Raw genomic sequence first — 22,523 nt, 5'->3', positions numbered from 1 at the left:
CTTCTTTATTTAATCAATGTCTCTGGACAAAGATTGAGATGTGAAATATCTCATATATGTGTGTGTATATAAAGCATGGGAGTAAAGAGGTATATCCTTTTTCTATTTTTGAATCTCATTTTAGATTCGTTTCAGTTCTCTTATTTGTATCAAAATAAAATTTAAAAATTGGCATCAAAATATCACTTAAAGACATGCAGCTTTCACTTGATGCTAAAGGCCTATTGTATGATGATGTCTAGGAAAAATAGTTCAGATCAATATTCTAATGGCCTAGATTTGATCATGTATAGAAGATTCATTTACCCTTAGTTAAACTTCTTTGTTTGTTGACATATACACCTTCAATATTTGATCTCTTAAAAGTTACACCCTATCTTTTGATAAGGGCACACTACCTACTACCATATACAAGAATTAACTGTGGTGGAGAAGAAGAGTGGAAGAGCAGCAGGTTGGAAAAGAAAGAGAAGAGTTACTTGAGAGAAGATAGCATGCAATCACGGTGTCTCATGCAGAAACTCAATTGAAGTGTTGTTATATATTTTCTCTTAAAAAAGGAGTCACTTGAGAGCCAAGGCTTCCATTTCTGTTTTCAAAGTATTAATATTCAAGATTTCGCCTGAATACTTCTCAAACATAAATTTTCTCATGTGAAATGGCAATAGACAAACATGTAAAAGCTACTCCTGTAATGTGCTAACAAATTCTTCCTGGAGACTCACATGAGGGATCCTTCATTGATTGGATAATCTTACTTATCAAAATACGAATTATTTGTTTAATTAACATTACCATAATCAATCCCTTGGATCTTAGGCATTCAAATCAAAGAAAAACTTGAATTCTAACAACAGAGTTGGATATACCTTACCCCATTGTCGCTTCACAAAACCATCAAATCCAATGGAGTGTCTTTGCTTTCCCGGGCACAAAATTGACTCGGACCTTGGCCCTTCCTTGGATGTGGTTGCACTCCTAGAAGAGATCAAAAGCAATAGAGGAAGAGGGACCAAAGGCCATATTTATATTAGTTATAATTGAAGAAGAAAGGTCCCATTAAGCTCTCCTATCTTATAGTCATTTTTGTTTGGCATCTTGGGCCCCAGAATAGCATATTACTCGGTGCAAAATTGGAGCAGCCCTCGGCATTAAATGTTCAAGCCAACCATGAAAAAAAAAAACCAATACACTAGAGAAGATATATACATGGAATAGGGATTCGTCCCTTATTCTTTGTTTGTTTTTTCTTAACCTTCAATAAAACAGAATATACATAATGGGTTTTAAATAGGAGAGCAAAACAAAAATCCTAGCTAAGCGTACTTCTTAGGAATTAATTAAAGCTTAGCAAATCTAGTAAACCTAGTCGGCATCTTCTTCTAGAGTGTTGTGGAAATCTATTCTCACCCTTGTTGATGTAGACAGTTAGTTTTGAGATAATGCTCATCTCCATCATCTCCTTGGTTAGTTGATAGTTTTAGTTGCTAGTTCTCTACGTAATTGTAACCATAAGTCCAAGATGCTTATGGGACTCTCTACGTAATTGTAACCATAAGTCCAAGATGCTTATGGGGACTCTTTGTGATAGTGATCTTAAATATGTGAAGATTTTGGGGTGCAGCCCCTCTCAACACCGTAGATTAATAAATGAATGGTTTGGATCATCTAAATAGGTGAGCCCCACTTGTTTGTGGGTTATGGTGGAGAGAAAAGAGTAGACCTGGCAAACGGGCGGGCCGGGCCGGATTTGACCCGGCCCGTACGGGTCCGGGGTCAAACGGGCCGGGTCAAAGTGACCCGGAAAATTCTACGGGTCATTGACATTGGACCCGCACCCGGCCCGTACGGGCCGGGTCGACCCGCGGGTCACCCGGATTTTTGACGTATTTTTTAAGAGTTTTTTTTTTATTTAGGGATTTGCTAGCCACCTTCTCCTGGGCGATTTTTCGGCTTGTAGCCCCTCCTTTGCTGTAAAGATTGGGTGAAGTATGGTCTGGGCAAAGGGCAAAGGTGGCTAGCAATAAAGAGAAGTAAAAGATTCTGTAAGTTTGAAATGAAAAATTACCGCAAAAAGGTGAAAAGTAAAAAAATTACATATAAAATATGACAATTACCGAGAAAACTACGGAAAAAGGTAAAACAATATGACAATTATAAGAAAAAAACCGTCTTTTGCACTTTTTTACGGGCACCGGCGGGTCCACCCGACCCGGCCCACTTTTGACGGGCCGGGTGGACCCGCGGGTCAATTTCTAACGGGTCACCAATAGGTGACCCGGACCCTAAATTTACGGGCGGGCCGGGTGGACCCGCGGGTCCGGATCACTTTTTGCCAGGTCTAGAAAAGAGACTTACATATTGGTCCATAAGGGGCCCACCCAGAAGCAATTGGAGAGGCTGATTTCACGTGTTACTTATTGTGTACCAAGTCAAAATATAGTTGAGATTTGAGAACCTATGATGTGGTCCGTACAGTAGTTTTTATAAAATAAGGGACTACAAGGGCTTACACCGTATAAAATCTCGAGAAAGTATGTCAGTTCAAATTCAAAAGAGTTCGGATTATAATTTGACGAACCAACGTTTGGCAATCATGAAAAAATATTCCATGGAATATTTGCAGGTCTAGGTGCGAGAGATGGGCGGGTGAGAGGGAAAGGCTTGAGAGGGGTCAACCCTAACCCAGCCCGCCTCCAAATCGGGTTGGGTTGGGTTCAGGTTGAGTCAAGTTGGGTTAGGTTGAGTTGGGTTCATCTAGGGCTAAACAGTAAAGTACAAGAAAGAAAAAACATAATCCTAGGAAAATCATGAAAAAATTAGAGGACGGAGGCCGGGTTCGGGTCAGGTTGCCAAGTCCTCAACCTTAGCCAACCCGAAATTAAATCGGGTCGGCTTTTCCCAACCCTAACCCAACCCAGGCCAAGAAAATGCCACCCCAACCTAAGCCAGAATAGGGTTGAACCCGTCGGGTTCGGGTTGAGCCCGACCCAAGTTGCACCCCTAATAAAAAGCACAGAAAAGCTCCTAAAAAAATCATGAAAATAAAAAACCAATTTTAAATAGGGAATATTTTCTAGGGGTGCAACTCAGGTGGCCTCAACCTGACCCTATGAACCCATTTTTCCAACCCGATTCGATTTTCAACCCGACCTGACCCAAGCGACCCATTTTTCCAACCTGAACCCGACCTCAACCCGAGTTTTTAAGCTTAAAAAAATAAAGTGTAAAAAATGTTGGGTTTCACTCGGGTTGGGTTGCCAAACCCTCAACCTGCAACCCTCAAACCGAACCCAACCCAACCCAACCCGGGTTGGGAAACGTCAACCCGAACCTGATCCGAACTCGACCTGATCTTTTTCCGGGTTGTACCCGACCCGAGTTGCACCCTTAATTTTTTCACTAGTTTTTAAGGATTTGTAATGCTCTCTCTCCACTCTTGCCCACTCAATTCTCTCCCTCTCCCTCCACCCCTCACAAAATTGGACCCTTGAGTTTTACATAGAATAAGTTTTCATGGCTGCCAAAAATGGCAAAATGTTAAAAAAAAATCAAGAAATGCTAGGGAAGACTTGGCCAAAAGCGTATGTATTTTTTTTTCTGTTTATAACGTGTAAACACTTGAAGGTTCCTCTGTACAAAATTTGAACTGTTGTAGTTCAAGTTACTTTTTTCATTTCTCATCAAACAATGGAAAAGTAAGAAATATTGGAAAAAAGATATTTCAAACTTTTCCAGAAAATTCTTTCAATCCAGACCGGACATACATATGAAATCTGATATGTACTGAATTACAGAATTATAAGACATGCACGACAACGCAAGTCGCTAAGTGTTTAATTATGTGTGGTTTTTTCTTATATGATGGTTTTTCAGTATGTATACACTTTCATAATCGAACACTTGTTAAAGTTTCATCTTAAATGTCTATCATCGGATATATTTCCATGAGATGAATATGAGATCCTAAAAGAATCATACAAAACAATATGAGATCAAAGGTAAGTTGGACTGAAATTCATGTCATCCACCAAAAACAAGATTGAATATGTTCTTCAAGTTCAGAAAATATAAACCATCTCTCTTTTCCCTATTTCTACTCTTCACTGAAGAATACAAATAAGAATTATTATCCAATCATGACATCCTTGTTCACAAAAGTTGAAAAGAAGATATTATTATGAGGAACATTTTTTTTTGATAAATGAAACTAGAGATAACTGATAAGTAATACCCTCTAATAACCTGTAAGATAGCTTACCTACTCGAATATTAGTTATTAGAGAGCCTATAAAACCTCCTCTTACCAAGCAAGAAATACAAATTGTATATCTCTTGCTGATTGATACATACATATCATACAGTTTCAAAACTAACAAGCACTTCAGTGTTAATAGCATAGGTAAAAATGCATTCTTAACTCACAGTTAAGGCCAGTAAATCTAAGACTCAGTAGATTCCAGGTAAAATCCTATATGGAACCTTTTCGCAATATACTTTCCAGTATTTCTGGTACCTGTTGCAATGTAGCAATAGCAACTATTAATATGTAACGGAAAAGAAACAATAGAATAGTAAGGTATATTTTCCAGAAGCAGCATGCACGGTGGAATAGTAACTGATTTTTGGAAAATCAACAACCATCACAATCCTGTCTCAAGGGTTTCCTTGCTTATTATCTTCCATGAAAGGGAATGAGAAAAGAAAAATATACCAGATGATACAGCATGCAAAGAATGCTAAATGCCTAGACTTTATAATGGTGAGGATAATCAAGCTCCTATAAGGAAACTGCAACATTGTATTTGAAAATGAAAAAACATTTCTCCGAACAAAACTCCTTGGAGCAATCTTGTCGTTTGAAATAAGAAAAAGACGAATAAACTTCGTGCTGGGAATTTTTCAAGTGCCAAAGTCTCCAGTAAAACCAGGAAACTATGCATCTCACCTACTGGTAATCAGGCGTCCGAAGTCAATCTAATGTTTAAGTTTTCAGAAAATGGGATGATCTAATAAAATCCTAGTTTTGTGAAAATCCTAAAATGCGCCTGTTGACTAGGCTCCTATATGGTATCAAAATTTAATTCCCATAATGAGTAATTCTCGTGGACATTACCATTTTATCTACGATGTGCTGACCAAATCACAGTCCATAATGGGTAATTCGCATGGGCATTGCCATTTTATCTAGAACGTGCTGACCAAATAAATGTCTCTCCCAGAGTGGTTTAGACATCTGTTAAGTCCCACTACAAAGGCCGAAATACAGGATCATGTTTCTGCTTTTTTGGTCTTTTTCTTTCTGGTGTGATTGGTAAAGAGACAAAACAGAAAAAAATCATAATATTTCTATTATTGTTGGAAGTAACTCTGGTCATGACGTTCTGAAAATAGGAAATCAGTACTGATTTCAAAATCTAGATACTTTTGTAGTGTTGCAAAATTGAACAGCTTTGAAATTTGGAAGCATGAGCTGGTACAAGCTTACTCCTGGTACAGTAACCATCTTAAAATAAATGATAAATTTGCACTTAGAAGTAGAGACAAGCAAATAATAGCAATCTCACAGGAAGGTTAAAGAGGTAACATCCACTTACTTGGCCAGACACCTGTCGTCATCCCTTTTGGATCGGTCAAAAAGAAGGATTGTCAGAAAGACCACATAGAAGTAAGGCAGGCACTGAAAGAGTTTGGGAATAGACATTAAAATTTCATTCAAAAATTATTTCCATAAGTAAAGAAGCATAGCATAGAAAAAGAATCCTCACATGGTTGAAAAGAGCCGGCAGGGTCCAGAAAAAAGCAGCTAATATTTCAGGCACATAATGGAAGTGTCGAGACAAACCCCACCTGCAGGAAGCATGACACAAGCAGACTGTTAGTTCTGTAACCTATTATAACACATTGTTTATCTCACATAAAAGTTTAGCTAATGATACACTTTCCAGTTAATGATTAACTATAGTTTTTTAAATCAAGGCAGTTTTTGCTTGATATGATGCAAAAGTAGAAATTTAGATTTTACCAGCCAGAGGTCAAAAGAAGGCTGGATTTTGTTTCCCCATTTGTGGTATGGTAGAATGCTGTTATCTGCAAAACAAAAGATTTGGAATGGTCTATCATGTGTACCAAATTGCAGAAAGAATAAGAAACCATCACCCAGATATAGTAAAATGGCCGCATACAATGGAAACAGAAAGTGAGTCTTATGAAACGCCAATACCTTTGATGGAGGTTTTCCCCAAATCAAGCACTTCCCATTTGTTTTGCGGAATTCTTGCCTTTGCCTGTCGCAATCATAGTTGACATATACGCATACAATGCCCGCAACAAGAATAAAAAGTGCAAGCTGCAATATCTAGGAAATTATATTAGGACTTAATGAAATTAAGAAAAAAATGATATTAGATTAATTCTTCAATCTAATGAGAATCAGTAATAATATGAACTCAGCAAAGCCCAAATTTCCGTTGAAGAAAAAACAGATAATTCAGACACCATTCTTCCATCTTACTCGTCAACAGTCTTGTACATACATATAGTCTGTTCTTATTTAACCATGAAATAATTCGATTCATTCACCTGAGCACCCAGATTCACGGGATGGTTGACAAGGTATAAGCCAGGAGAAGTATAGACAGATGGAACCCATACCAAGCATCCCCAGCAAATGTAAAATCCCGCTGTAAAATCCAGATAATGTATAAATAGCATTAATAAACCTAAGCATCAGGATAGCTTATATACATAGCATCAGCACACCTAGGCATCAGACTAACTTTTTAAAGGACACAAAAACTAGGAAATCACCACGAACACTTAGATGCCACGGCATTTTTTTTTTTTTTTGAGAGATTAAATGCCACTGCATTGAATAGCTGAAACTGCTTATTATCACACATTCACACCAATCTTCTTCTTCTTTTTTTAATGGCACTATCACACCAATCTTGATCATTCAAAACAAATAAATAAATAAACAATACAATACAAATCTTACCAATAAATCAGTCACAGACTCACAGCTGACTAATTAAGCACACATGCAACTGAGCCTAGGTCCATAACCTAAGGCGTAGGCAACCCCGAGAACCTAAGGCTAAAATCACTTAATTAGGTGTCTTGATGTATGTTACTCTCAGCACTAGACTTTTGGATGTATATTTCTATTTAATATTTTTTTTTGTTTTATTGTTTTTTAATATTGTTTATATTTGCTTTCTAGCATATTAGTGTGCACTTTGAAGTTTATGATATTTTGTAATGACCCTTTTCTTCAACCTCTATAAAGAACATTAAACACTCAAGAAAAAGACTGCATTGCATTCATATAGCACTAATGGCAGCACTCCATTTAATATACCATATGCAAAAACACAATATAAAGATAGGTGGAAGATGGGCAATCTGAAGTTAATCTCTTCATGTATCAATTCTGTCACATACAAAAGATTGGGAGCATTACATGGAGGGATGTTGTGGAGAATATGTAGGGAAGGAGAAGAGTAGATGGGGAAGGATAGATGGTTGCCGCATCCAAGGGCGCACTGCTCATGGAGGGGGTGTTCTCTTGAATGATTGTGGAAGATGGGCGATCTCCAAGTGCACACTGTTGCGAGGACGATGGGAGATGGAGGTAAGATGGGGTGCTCACTGCACCTTCACCATGTAGGAGATGCACTATCTCACTACCACGGCTGATCGGCTACACTAGCCAACTTCACTTCGGGACAAGGAGATAATAAGCAACTATCTATCCTTCCCCATCTACTCTTCTCCTTCCCTACATATTCTCCACAACATCCCTCCATGTGATGCCCCCAATCTTTTGTATGTGACTGAATTGATACATGAAGAGATTAACTTCAGATTGCCCATCTTCCACCTATCTTTATATTGTGTTTTGGCATATGGTATATTAAATGGAGTGCTGCCATTAGTGCTATATCAAAGCTGCGTCCTGCCATCCTTTGTAGCCCCAAGAAGTCATGAAGAAGCTGCGAAGAATTCGAGCCACTTCTCATATGTTTTCTGTTGCTGTAGAGACTTGCCCAAGGACGTCTCCAAGTGTTTGAAGAAATGCCTCAATGAGATGGGCTAACTGGGAGTTTTAGGGTCGTTCTATCATTGGCACACCAACTGTTTGAAGAAAGACCCAAGAGTATACACGAATTTGGCCAAATTTTGGATGAAGAAATGCCCATCCAAGGACGCCCTCCGTATGTTTGATGAAATGCTTCACTAAGCCTGCCAACTGTTTGTTGCAAAAGCCTCCTGCCGACGATATAGTCGACGTCACACAAGAGCTGCGATGAAAATGGAGCAATGTTTGGTCCGCGTTGGGTGACCGGATTGGTCTAGCTACAACACTCTCCAACTGTTTGAGGAAATTCTCCAGTGAAGGGCACGGTTCTAGGCAGTTTAAAGTTGCAGAAATACTCTTGCAATGACGCCTCCTTGATGTTTGATGAAATGCCTCAAAGAGACTTGCAAACTATTGTTTGCAGGGACATTCTAGCAGTGATGCCCACCAGGTGTTTGAAGAAACGTCTATGCGAACCGTATTGCGAAGGGGCATAGCGTAAACCTACATACCTTATTCAACACAACTTGTTTGCTCGAACCTGCACACGAACCATTTGTTGGATGCCCTGTGAGACGTTAGAAAGGCATGCACAACAAGTGCTTATTGTTTGGTCTGTGACACATCTGTAGTTGTTGAAAGTGCTGTTATTAGGTGGCTTGTGTTGTGTCAATGTTTGCCCACGAGGCCGCATGCACCAAGTTGAAGCTTGAAGTTGTACACCTATTGCTTGTGAGAGGGGCATGTATAGTTGAATGTGTAGTTGGCACATCTATACTCCATCTTTGTTGAGTGGTCTGATTGGAGCACTTGGCATGCCATCCCTCTTATGAGGCATCAAGCATTGGCCCTAGAAGCAGTTGGGACTGGATCTTAGAAATGCAAGCGTTGTACATGATCTTCTACAAGGGATAGCAAGGCCTTCTAGTATGCACACCAACTGCTTGTCGAGTGGGCTGTGTGGGACTGTACATCCAATATAGGGCTAAACACAAAGTATCCGTTATGTGGTCTGTGAGACTCCACAACTAGAGTTATTAGAAGCACTGCATACCCATTAAGTGGACTTATTCACAAAGACCCCATGGAGTCCGCTTGGAGGGGGCCTAAGGACGATGGTGCAGAGGCACGATTGGTGGCATGCTTCACCACCGCTATGGACGCATCCTTTGCCCGCCTTGAGCACACACTACTCGAGGCTATAGAGCGGTTGGCAACTAACTCAAGGATGGATGACAAGTTCATGGCAGTGACTGAGCTCCCATATTTGGAGAGCACCATTTCTACTTCCCTTAGCAAGAGCGAAGTGAGTGCCTTGGTGACTTGCATGCCTACACCACCACTACCTTCGCCGACACAACAGAGGTCAATTCACATTGAGACTATTGGGGCTGATTTAGAGGTCAAGGGTGATGAGATCCTTGAAGATTACACTGAGAGCATGGATGATAGCACAGCCGAGGCCCACAGGCTTCAGGTTCATATCATCAATGTTTCTTTGTGTGAAGAGGACGCAATCGAGGAGCATGGTTCACCAGTCCAATCTGTGCACCATGATGGGGCTATTGTTCTGCACTCACCACTGTCATTGACCCTCTCAATCGTAAGAGTTCCTATGGACAACGAAAAGCAATCTGGAGAAGCTCGATTGGTACTTGTTCCTTGTCTAGAGGAATCGACATGGGACTGTTGGGGCCCCAACATTGATCAGTGGGGTTGGCTTCAATATTCGCTTTATTCTCATCGACGACATCCAACACGTGACCCCAATATACCTCCCAAGTTCCCATTTGATCGCGGACGACACAATTACATGGTAGTATCATTTCTCTTCCAATTGCTTGGGGGCAAGCAATTTGGGAAGGGGAGATTTGTTATGTTCCCTTTTAGAAACATTGATCTAGTGTTTGTAGATCGAATGGATGGGCCGTATGGGACAGATTTTTGTGTGATTGAACATCATTCATGGGGCCCGGTCATGGGAGGTGGCTTACTTATGAGGCAAATGGAGTGGGAGTCACTCTATAGGGCATGGCGCCAAGGGCCATATAGCATTCAAAGAGGATATGATATGACACTTTGGAGTGTTTCAGAGTGGTACTGAAATGATAGGGGAACCCCTTCTGTGTGCATTGGGCAAAAGCCACTCTCTTTGACATTTTTGCTTAGGCATTGATTTGATATGGGCACCTTGTTATGTATTGGTTATAAGTAGGTTGGATAGGTAAGGAAAGGGCTTATGCTTGCTTATTATCTCCTTGTCTCGAAGTGAAGTTGGCTAGTGTAGCCGATCAGCCGTGGTAGTGAGATAGTGCATCTCCAACATGGTGAAGGTGCAGTGAGCACCCCATCTATCCTCCATCCCCCATCCTCCTCGCAGCAGTGTGCACTTGGAGATCGCCCATCTTCCACAATCATTCAAGAGAACACCCCCTCCATGAGCAGTGCGCCCTTCAATGTGGCAACCATCTATCCTTCCCCATCTACTCTTCTCCTTCCCTACATATTCTCCACAACATCCCTCCATGTAATGCCCCCAATCTTTTGTATGTGACTGAATTGATACATGAAGAGATTAACTTCAGATTGCCCATCTTCCACCTATCTTTATATTGTGTTTTTGCATATGGTATATTAAATGGAGTGCTGCCATTAGTGCTATATGAATGCAATGCAGTCTTTTTCTTGAGTGTTTAATGTTCTTTATAGAGGTTGAAGAAAAGGGTCATTACATATTTCATATTAGCCTTTGCATGTTTAGTTAATTAGTTCCGCATTATTGTTGTTTTACAGTATTTTATTTTTCATATTACTTTCTTTAGGTGAATTTAATATATGTTAATTTTTTTTTAATGGCATATATGTTAATTTTTTAACGTATCTTTTTTATTTTTGACAATTTCCACCCTCCACTTATTCAAGGACAACCTTGTAGGGGAGTAGGTTCCAAAGGTAGGGAGCCACAGGTGCCAAAGGTAGCGAGTCACCTCCATACTACTGTGTATCCTAAAGTTTACTTTAAATGGATTTCATAAATTCACATGCTCAAAGCAGGTCTTAGAAGTAAAAATACCTAATTCAAAGAAAATAAATTCCATGATCCAACCAAATACAAGGTAAACGAAGGAAAAGCAAATAATCAGCACCATCAGGTGAATGAGTTCTCCAATTTTCTATTAGTGTACAACTGATTCCATCAGGTGAATGTGTACAACAGATCATGTCTTCCTTTTTCAAATTACAACATTAACACTTTTTTAAATCTGTAATAAATAGATGTATTGGATACTCGAGCATAGGTATCAAACTTCCGTTTCAATTTTCATTTCTACAAAAAGGAAAGGTTTGAGCCCCTGACCTAATGTTACACGCTTGGGGTCATCATACCTAGCGTATAGGCCCACTCCCATAAGTTCTACTTTCACTACATGAAATAGCAATTCAAGCACTAAGTAAATGAACATCAATAAAGCAATTTCAATACCTCGATCATGTGCGATATCCATAGTGTTCCAGTAACCAGCTTCCCACAAAAAGAACTTGGTTACATACACCAGCATCAGTATTGTATTCACAAGCATGGAATCAGCTACCCGACCATTCACTTCATACTGCAATCATAAAGTCAATAAATGAAAAGATCAGAAGAAGCGATGATAGACATAACTAGCTATTGACCTGTGACTAGGGGTGCAACTCGGGTCGGGTTCAACCCAAAAAAAAGTCGGGTTGGGTTGGGTTTCTTTCAGGTCGGGATCGAGGTCGGGTTGAGTTTTACTAACCCGGGTTGAGTTCAGGTCGGGTTCGGGTTGAGCTATATGATTTGTGGACACGGACACAGAGTGTCGGACACGGCAAACTCCAAAAAGTTAGAAACGGGGACACGGCTAAAATAGAAAGTACATATAATCATGATTTGTGGACATGGAGTTGTTTGCTCAGATTCGACACGGATATGAGGTATCTGACATGGCAACCCCTAAAAATCTAGAAATAGTGTCACAATCATACACATACAAACATATAAAGTTACTGACACTTCTAGTCGTACATTTAAAAGTGTCTAGAGGAGTGTCGACACATGTGGACACGGACACGACACGTGTGTCGGCAATAAATCCAAAGTATCGGCCAAATCATAGGTGTTGAGAGCTTGGGCAACCCGACCCGAGTGAAACCCAACATTTTTTTTATCATTTTTTATTTGAGTTTTTAGTTTGTACATTTAAAGCTTAAAAACTTGGGTTGGGTCAGGTTGGAACTTGGGTCGTGTCAGGTTCAGGTTGAAAAAAATGGTTCCTCAGGTTGAGTCAAGTTGAACCTCATCGGGTTGGAACTCGGGTCGGTTCAGGTTCAGGTTGAGTAAATGGTTCCTCTGGTTGGGTTCGGGTTGGCCTCGACCCGACCGACCCGAGTTGCACCCCTACCTGTGGCTATAAAGAAGATGAAGTCCCAAATATATAACAGAAACATGAATGATCAAGGAAAGTACCATCCTGACTAATTATTCTTTGAAAGCATATATATATGCAAACACTAACAATAAACAGGCAAAAGGAAGGTGGTCCTTTCTAAAAAATGCTGTGTAGGTAGGTTTCAAAACATAATAAAAAGTTGAAGTTAATGTGTATAATCATCACTGTGACTGACCTGCTTGATGCAGTAGGTTAACGCAAGAACTGCCCAGGACATCATACCAAATCTACAGTTTGTAAAGACTTTAATATCGAAGCTTTTACCAATCCGAGGATACAGCTCCATTCCCTACATAAATGCCAAGTAAACGATAAGCAATTGAATTATGGCCTGGGAGGATTCCCCACATAATTTGTCACAGATATAATCTCCATATAAAAAGACACAACAAATGGCATGCGAACAAAAAAGTTATATGATGAGAGGTTTCATTTGTATGATTCGTATTTTATTTGAGGATGTTTACCGAAAAAAAATATAATTGAAGAAGGCACAGGCTGAGCCAACTGAAAAGGCATGATGAGTGAAAAGCAACACGACAATTTGATTAAAAGTATATGTCCGGAGTTAAGCAGTTTATTGCGTGGAGCAGAGTGACTCATGTAATTGCAGTGTTAGACATTTTTAGACATGGATTTATAGAGCATATGATGCAGAATTTGATCCAAAACTGTAATACAAAAATATTACTTTCAGCTTTTTAATCAGGCTGTATACAGTGGAAATAAAGGCATTAAGAAGAGGTTTAAATTGCCTGTCAATGGTAAGCTTATTGATGGTAAAAAAAACTATAAGCTTATAAGGATACTGAATTAGATTGATTGAAAGAAGAAACACAAACTTAGTAACCTGTTCCACCATACAGTAAGGCTTCCTGGCACTTGCACCATTACCAGCACATAAAGAGCAGCATAGGATGCTTAAAATGCATGAAATTTGTAAAGAACACGGCAATCGGCACATTTAGAACCCTTAATATGATACCAAAGATGGTTGACTGTCCGAATCCCCATTTAACTAAACAAGAAAATCACTGTAGTGAGATTTGTAATGCTCTGACAGCAAAACTCTAGGAACAACAAGCAGAATTAAGTAAAATATACTCCTAATAAGCTAAAATAAAAGGGTCATATGGTAGAACATTGACTCAGCAACCCAGTTCTCCGATTCGTCAGCCGATTTGACTCGGGGTCTGGTAGTGATTCCGGGTGTTTTTAGGCAGACTCAGGCAGCTCGTCGAATCCTGGTGAAAGTTGTAACCAAGCATTGCATAGTGGCCAATTGAGGACCAATTTCCAAGCACAGGAAGGAGGAATCAGTTGTAAGCACAATAGGGTAGGAAGTACTCTTGCAGCGGGTCTGGCACCAGAAACAGGGGTTCGGGGGCAAATCAAGGCTGGCTCTCCCAGATTAGAGTAGTTACATAATCAACTTAGGGATAGAAAAGACTTGGCTTTGGTGGCTGTCGTTGATGCAGAAGAAAGTCTTATCTATTGGTTGCCTGGTGATAGAGAGTGCTGATTTTATTGATGCTGACCTCGAAAAAATCAAGGAGCTGGTTGAAAATCATATTTTGGAAGTCAGCAAGACTTTGGGGCTTTCTCCGGTTGGAATGGGAAGTGAAGCCAGGGCATTTTTCATGGCAATGGAAATGCATGATACACAGGGTGCTAGTTCCTCAAGGAGGGCTAACGGGGAAAGCTTCAGTCGAAGAGATCAAGAGATGACTAGGCTAGTGTCCAATGTCCAACCAATGTCCAATTGAATTACGACGGTTCAGCAAGTGCCCTACCTTCGAGAGGAAGGCCAAGGAGCTGTAGCAGAGGTATGGAGAGAGAGAAAGGGGGGAAGGATTATAACTGTCAATTGCCTTTTGAAGCTCTTAATTTGGAATATAGAGGGATTGGAGACCCATGAGAAAAAGGACAATGAGAAATTTCCATTTCCTCTCTTCAAGAAACGAAGATGAGGGGCTTGACTATGGCTGATTTGAGAGGTAGGCTGCAACTCCAGTTTCAGGCTTTCTCCTTTTGATTGATTGGTGCTTCAGGAGAAATCTTGGTAGCTTGGGATGGGACAGTGCTCGCTCTAGAGGATGAGCTGATTGGAACTTTTCTGGTTTCAGATCAGTTGAGACCGAAGGAGAATAACTCATCGTGGGCTTTGTCAGCTGTCTATGCCCCAATGATGCTCCTCAGCTCCTCTTCCCAGCAGCATGTGATCTGAATCAGAAATGATACGGGGCAGGTGACATATTCCTAGGTGTATTGGTGGAGATTTCAATATTACTTCATGAGCGAGAGATCAGGCAGCACTCATATCTCCACTAGTATTTCAACTTTTTCGGACTTCATCGGCAGAAATGCGTTGGTTGATCTTCCAGTTCAGGGGCTCATTTTACTTGGGAAAGAAATCAATGCAGGGAAAGAAATCAATATAAGAGCAGGTTGGACAGATTTCTAATATGTCCTCAATGGTACATTGCTTCATGCATATACAAAGATTTTACTTCCCAAAGGTTGCCCCTTTGCAAGAAGTGCAATGAGATAAACCTATGCAGTTCTCCTTTTTTTTCCTGACAGACTGAGGAACTAAGATCATGACACCACTCCAACATTGAGGCTATAAGCTTATGTAATTTCATGTACAAAACATCTATAAAACGCATTGGAAGGAGAATATGACCAAAGAAAGAGTTCGGCAGAAGTGATTGGGCAGCAGGGTCAAGATCCAGAGAGGAACAGAGGCCTCTTAGTCAGGTAGGTCGTCTTGGTGCTCCAGTTGACATCTTGGAAGAATCTTGGGAAGAGATTAGCAGCCTGAAGCAACAGAAGTTCAAAGAGGGCGGTGGATGATAGAAAAAGAAGAAAGGTGGGAGACTGGGCCTGTAGCAAATGTGCCTTCTATAACTCTAGAAGACGAAACTCCTAACGAAGGTGCGGGAAATATTGGAGCCAAGTGGATGGGAAGGTGCACATTCAGAGCCCGGTAACGAAGTCAGGAGGTGGACCGGGACTGTGTTGGAAGCATACTGGGGGTTCAAGAAGGAGAATATGGATCCCCTTGAAAGAAGCGCAACATCTCTACAGTTTTTTTTTTTCCTGGCAGACTCAGGAAGTAAGATCATGACACTACGCCAACATTCAGAAAGAACATCGATAAAAATTATTGGACGGAGAACATTACCAGAAAATTACCATTAAAAAAAAACAGTTACCAGAAAAGGAGTTTGGTGGGAGACGTTGAGCCGAGCTCCAGATAGGAACATAAGCTTCTCAGTTGGGTTGGTCGTCGTGGTGTTTCGGTTGACATCTTGGAAAAAGAAAGAAGAAAGTTGGGAGACTGGGCCTGTAGAAAATGTGCCTTCTGTAACTTCAGAAGAAGAAATGACTGCTGGAAGTGAAGGAAATATTGAAGACAGGCAGATAGGGAGTATGCGTTCAGAGCCCTGGTAACGGATTCAGGCGGTAGGACTCTTGTGGTGGGGGGAAATATTGGAGCGAGGCAGATATGGTTCTCTCAAACTATGTGAAGTGTCACAAGATACAAATAAGGTAGACTATGGCCCTACAATCGCTGACCATCAACTACTTAGATATAAAGCATCCAAGCTTACAACCTCTCTTTCATGCATCCTTCATACTTAGACTTTTCAAAGGGTTAGAGGCTCGTAGTTCTCAGTCCTCAAAATATCAATCTCACCAAGCTCACCAAATTCATGTCTTAGAGATAGTTCTTATCTCCATGGAATAGGTACTCCAGAGTCCAGATTGAAACATAAACCATATGTGTTGTGCTCACATGCTTGCATTTATTTTGTATTTAAGTTATGACCTTATGATAGTATATATTCAAAATCATATGGATCGAATAAAAATGCTACATTTTCTACATATGTCCACTTGTCTTTATTGCCACAACGTTCAATACAAAACAAAATAGCAACTTTATACAGTTTTCAAACAAGACTAGATAAGAAATCTAAGTTTAGATCTAAAGATTCAGTTAAATGTATTTCTCATTCCAATCAAGAAACAAAATTTCAAGATCACGGATTCTAAAACCACATAAAGTTATCAGCATACTCAGTTTTGGAGCCACATCCAGACTAATGCGAATAGTTTAAAAAATATAAAACACTTAAAGACTCACCCAATAGAAATCAATTAATATGTTCCCTGATGATCCGGAATCAGATGAAGATGGTGCCAAGTGACCCTTCAGAGGGAAGAATTTGCAATTAGAAAAATAAGAAATAATATAAAATACATAGTGATGCAACTGAATGTTAACGATTCCAATTGGGAGTCCTTACTTTTATGTATAAGAAAATGCAAAAGACAAAGCTTCCCATAATGAGTGCAGAGAAAATTTCTCCCAAATGATCATATACAATTGCAGGGTTGAATATCCCAAACCTGAATGATAAACACATAAATAACATATCAACTACAGTTAATAATGAGCTACCATCTAAATTCTAAGGGGGCAGAGAATTGCAATCATGTCTCAGGCAGTTCATGCAACTACCTTAAACCAACATATGAATGAAACAAGGATATGAAGAAGAATGAAGAGAGAATATTTCAAACTTCAAAGTGCACCAATATAACATCCACTTAGATTTTAGAATTATCTAAAAAGAACAACTCAACTAAGCCTTTGTCTCAAACTAGTGGGGGACAGCTAATGAATCCTTTAGAAAATTTTCATGAAGAAGGAATTATCTAAAAAGAACAAATATAAAAAATGGATATTACTTGAGTGAGCTGGGAAAAAGAAAAAAAACCATTCAAAAAATGGATATTCAATGAGTGGATGTAAAGCTAGACATTATGGAGTTGGGGTACCGATGCATGATGTTTTAGCTAATGACATTGTAGATCCATATCACTCAAGCAGAAGTTCATGCTATCACATGTTCAAATTGGAGCTGCAGGATTCTCTTTTTTTTTTTTTTTTTTTTTTTTTTTGCGCGGGGCTTGGGGGGGGGGGGGGGGGGGTCCCTTGGCCAGGCAAGGAGTTGATCCAACTAATTCACAAAGGATTTGCATTTTGGGGTGCTTAATTTTTGTTTGCTCTTTTGACTTTTTCCTTTTTTTTTGGAGGTGGTGTGTGTGTGTGTGTGTGGATCCAATCCGAGATCCATTTTGGTCCTAGCATTTGTATCCAATGGACCGAAATGAATCTCCATATTAAGGGATTTCAATCTATTGTCTTTGTTCCTCCCTTCTTGTTTGATTACCTTCTAGTTGGAGCAGCTCTTCCCTTCATTGTTTTGATCTAAGAAGAGAAACAGGTTTAATATATCTCACTGACCCAAGCATTCCATCAAAGCTACCAAGACCTTTATGTTTGGGAACACAAAGTACATGGCATCATCTTCAAAAGAAGGTCTAAGAACTCGTACACTGAATTATCATTCATCGATTGTAAGTGTAAATGCATGCCTTACATGTAGATAAATAACTTCCATCAGAACAGGATTATCTGAAAACTACATACATCGTAAACATTGAAATGATATTACTGTAAGATTAAAAAGTGCATCAATGTTACTGCATACACATTTCTAGCTTCAAATCCAGGAATTTGAAGCTACCTACTGTGTTAAGAAAGTTAAAAAGCCCAATAGAGAAAATATCTTACCACCAAAGGCTGAGATAAGTTATCAATGTTACTGCATATGCTGCCATTCCGTTTGCCTACAGAAAACAGAAAAATGATATGATGCCTTCCTTTGTTTTCAACGGCGATATGATGCCTTCCTAGAATTTTACATGCCTCACAGCAGTTCCAGTGATGATGCCATCCTAGAATTTTAGATGGTGAGCAGCAAGTTCTTTAAAGATTCATTAATATAGTGCATCCTGTGTCACTATTTAAAATTATGTAACTATACCTTGGCTATTACTTAACACTAATCACATTTTTGAGATATACAAGGTAATTGATTAAATTTCTGCAAGTTAAAATTTTATATTTTAGATAATTATAAAAACCAGTAGACCAATTTCATAAAAGGCATTTATTCCATTTAAAGATTAAAGCTATTAACTAGATCAGCAAAAATGATTTATTTTACATGCCTAGCAGCAATGTTTTAAGAAATCAAAGGAGTTGTGTCAATGATTGGATTAATTTTCTATTTGTGATATAACATAGTTTTAGCTATAGTTACTTTAAAGAAGGTCATGCTCAACAATATGAGTACACAATGTCCACCGGCGAACTGCCAGGTACACGATGCATAAAGATTGACAAGGTACAGCATATAAGTCTTTGAGTGACAGTAGTAAAAGAAAAAAATTAATACTGAAGGACAGGTGAAATCCTGGAAACCAAAATACGAGAACCCAATAGAATTCTTTGGTAGGTATTTCTTATTAGTAAAAAATCAACTAAAAAGAAAGCAGACAAGTTCTTCATTTCTGTTGTTTTTGTATGTGACCATCTCGGTCTTACCTGTCCCCATTTTCAATAAAATTTCCTCACCAATCAAACTAGAAAGAAAGCAGAGAATACACCAACAGATATGTAACAGTATCCGAAAGCTAGGAGGAGACCAACTTAATATGTCTCGGGTCAGGAACTTTATTTTTCCACGAATTATTTTTCCATGGTATCCACCACAACCACATTTGCATTAATGCAATGGAGTTGAGAGAATATGAGTAGATTCGTGAGGTCCCAATTTCCGAAAATAGAAAGATGGCAAAGATGGCACAATTGATTTGGCCACATAATTACATTTTAAGTGTCCACATCAATCCATAAAAAAGTGTGTGAATTTAACCACCTCTATCTTAAGAAAAACTGCAGGCTCAAAAAATTTTCCAGGCTAATTGGCCTCAAAAACATTACCCATTGGGCTGCCAAGGTTCATAGCTACTAATACTTGGAGCTCATTCTCCAAATCCATTCAGGTAATTGTATCTGCAGATATGGTTCCTTGTGTTCAAAAGATTACAAAAGATCAACAACTAACAAACAGTAAACTTTATGGAAATAGCATATGAAAGACACTTGCCGTGAACAATAATGGTATGACTTTGCAAAGACATTTATCCATAAAGAAAAATGAAAAGCAAATGCATTAAGTAGATCGTAAATACATGTGTGTGTGTGTGTGTGTGAACAGCCCGCTCTTTGGAACACGTCACAGAATGAAGCAAAGTTCACCTTCGTCTTGTAGAGTGCACGTGCATAAAATCCAAATTACCATAACAGTAAGAGCGATTGTGAAACATCAAAAACCTTGTAGACAGGACGATTCCCTGAAGGAGAAATTGGGCCCTCGACCCTTTGGCCTGGAAGCAGCAGCTGAAGTACAGCTTCAAAAGCTGCAAAGCAAGCAATTATTTTCCATGCAACGCAAGACGGTTTTGGCCAGATATTCTTGAACCCCTGCATCCCAAGTTGCTGGAAATACTCCCAAGTTTGGGAAACTGACCCATCAGCATGAACCATTGTATACCATCTGCAGTATGAAGTAAAAGAAATGGGTACTAGTGTAACTTGTGATAGACTGACAGCTCGTCTTGAGATGAAAAAACAAAGTACTAAACATCTGGAAGGAAAAAAAGGTAGACAAACAAGACTGCCAAACGTCCAAAAAGATTACAAATACTCAGCTCAGCTCAACTAAGCCTCTGTCGCAAACTAGTTAGGGTCGGCCAAAAAGATTACAAATAGATAAAAGAAAATTTATAGACGGCTAAAAATAAGGAATACGTTGAAAATGGGAAGGAAACAAAAAGAATGATCAAGCATTCAAAAAGAATAAACATAAAATCGGGAAGAACTTGCACATTTTATAGTTTAATATCAGCTAAAAAATCTAATGAGAAAGTACTCAATATCAGGTTCAATTATTTTGCTTGAATCTTAGTAAGAACATAAGTTAAAGTTGGCGAAGAAAATAAAACTTGGATAAAATGGTTGTAGAAGTATTAAATTTTCAAGTGCTCAAGACCAACACAATATCTAGCAGATATTCCCACCTCCACCCCCTGATGCTCAAAATTCATTAATTTGTTTGAATGGAACTTAAATCACAGAGATCAAACTAAGAAAAGTGGATTTAAGGTAAATCTGGCAAAAAATACAAATATATTTAAGATTCAAAGAAGTTTTGCAATTTAATTACTCAACATCAGCTCAAAAGACAAAAGAAATTACTCCTTCAGTACTCCGATTGGACAATTTTTCTTATATGAGATCAAAATTGCAGAAAATCAGCCGCAAAAAAAAAAAAAAAAAAGGATTTAACTCAAATTCAACAAAATTTCTAACATTTAGAGTGAGAATGCAGAGATCTAACTCAAAAACAGAATAATCTTAGGTCAATAACAGTCAAGAAGAGAACAAAGATTTTTTTTATTTTTTTATTTTTTTTAAACTTAATTGCGTTACGGATCAATCTCAAAATCTCGCAAAAAAAATCACACTTGATGTTCCAACTCGATGATTATTGTCACATGAAACTGAAAATGAATACATTTACACATAAAAATTGGCCAAAATTAGGAAAAAAAATTTACAGAATTTCGCGATCTTTGAAAGATATCTAGGCAATAAAAGAGGGCAAAAATAAAGGGAAGAACTTACAGTAAAATGACGAAGGGAGGGCAGAGAGTGAGAAGAGAAAGCATAGAAACGTAGGTTAGGAGAGGCGAATGTACGGTCTTTGCTTCTCCCATTTTCTCCCCTCTCTCTCTCTCTCTCTCAAGACGATGAATGATTTTAGGAATGCACGAAATATATATGTGCATCTTACGATTCCAATAATGCCCTTGTTACTTTTTTTTTTTTTTTTTTTACCGTACAAGAACAATCTTAACAATGGCCTCCAAATCGACGGTTAAAAGTAAAAGAGTGCAAAATACAATGACCTAGTAGTCAATTCCGTCCCATTGCACTTCTACAGTGGGGCCCATATTTGATGGTCCCACCATTATACAATAAGATGATCTCTGTTCACTGTTGTGGCCCACATATGGACAGTTAAAAGGAAACAAATTTATGGGTCAGATCTTTCGGAGGTGATATTTTGGAGCATCTCACTGGTCATTTTTAAGGAAGGAAATGCTTAGAAGAAAGTTACTTTTATGTGCAGTTATTGGGTTCCACTTCTGTCTGATCGGACCGTTGATTTGAAACACAATCCTGAGGTCAGCAAAATGACAATAAGATCGAATGATCCTAGGCCAATGATCCATCAAGCGTCTGACAATCCTGATTTAGGGTTCCTCCAATAGAAGCTAAACTGTTGATTTTTTTGTAAGCCCTTTATATGGATGATGATTCGTTTGGGATGAGACAAAAGCCATCTGGATTGCCTCATGATGTTCTACGAGATCAACGGTCTTGATCACTCTCATACATGCCACTACGCCCACTTGTAGAACCAAAAAATGATCTTTTACTGTTGATCATAAAAGTGACTTTTTTCTGCAGAGTTAGTGCCTAGAAAAATCCCATACTAGAAAAACAAAAACTTTAAACAACTGAAGGCCACGTGCTTAATGATCCAACCATCCATTTGCAAGGCCTCTCCAAAATTTGGGAAATGATATTCCCCCCTGTGACGGATAAATCCCACCTCCTTAAGGTTATTCGTTGAAATTTTAAAGGCAAAGAAAAAGGTTACAAGGGGGTGAATTTATCCTCAAGCAGTGAACCATTCTCTCCGAACCGTTTTTTGGGGTATCATTTCCCCAAAATTCTCCCTAATCAAAGCGATTCACATTCTTCAGACAACGAGACAAGGAAGGAAAAACTAAGGATGATTTTTTCGCCTCCCCGAGGATTATGCGCCCCACTGTAACATGAATTGTGGCCTTGTGGGCAGGCTTTAACACTTTTTGACGTAAAATCACGTTGCCAGTGGGGCGCATAATCCTACAGGGGGCGAAAGAATCCGTTTACTCGAGCCAATGGCTTTTTAGAAGTCACTTTTTGA

At 39.1% G+C, this 22,523-nt stretch overlaps 1 protein-coding gene across 1 annotated transcript; it reads right to left on the bottom strand.

Annotated features, from left to right (window-relative positions):
- Positions 1–3,990: 3,990 nt before the first annotated feature.
- DWF5 (Ergosterol biosynthesis ERG4/ERG24 family) lies at positions 3,991–21,315 on the bottom strand. Its single transcript, XM_077382385.1, has 13 exons — positions 21,170–21,315; positions 19,817–20,039; positions 18,209–18,264; positions 16,875–16,977; positions 16,712–16,777; positions 12,734–12,847; positions 11,568–11,694; positions 6,583–6,683; positions 6,224–6,349; positions 6,026–6,090; positions 5,769–5,850; positions 5,598–5,680; positions 3,991–4,516 (listed from the first exon to the last, which is right to left on the bottom strand). Exons 1-13 carry the CDS (start codon positions 21,259–21,261, stop codon positions 4,450–4,452), a joined length of 1,305 nt encoding a protein of 434 aa, XP_077238500.1. The 5' UTR covers positions 21,262–21,315; the 3' UTR covers positions 3,991–4,449.
- Positions 21,316–22,523: the final 1,208 nt, after the last annotated feature.

This window comes from Tasmannia lanceolata, unplaced genomic scaffold, assembly GCF_043159265.1.
Source record: "Tasmannia lanceolata isolate RefF3 unplaced genomic scaffold, GAP_Taslan_0.1 ptg000006l, whole genome shotgun sequence".
Lineage (NCBI taxonomy): Eukaryota > Viridiplantae > Streptophyta > Magnoliopsida > Canellales > Winteraceae > Tasmannia > Tasmannia lanceolata.
Note: the sequence above shows the minus strand (reverse complement) of the source record. Positions and strands in the feature narration are given on the sequence as shown.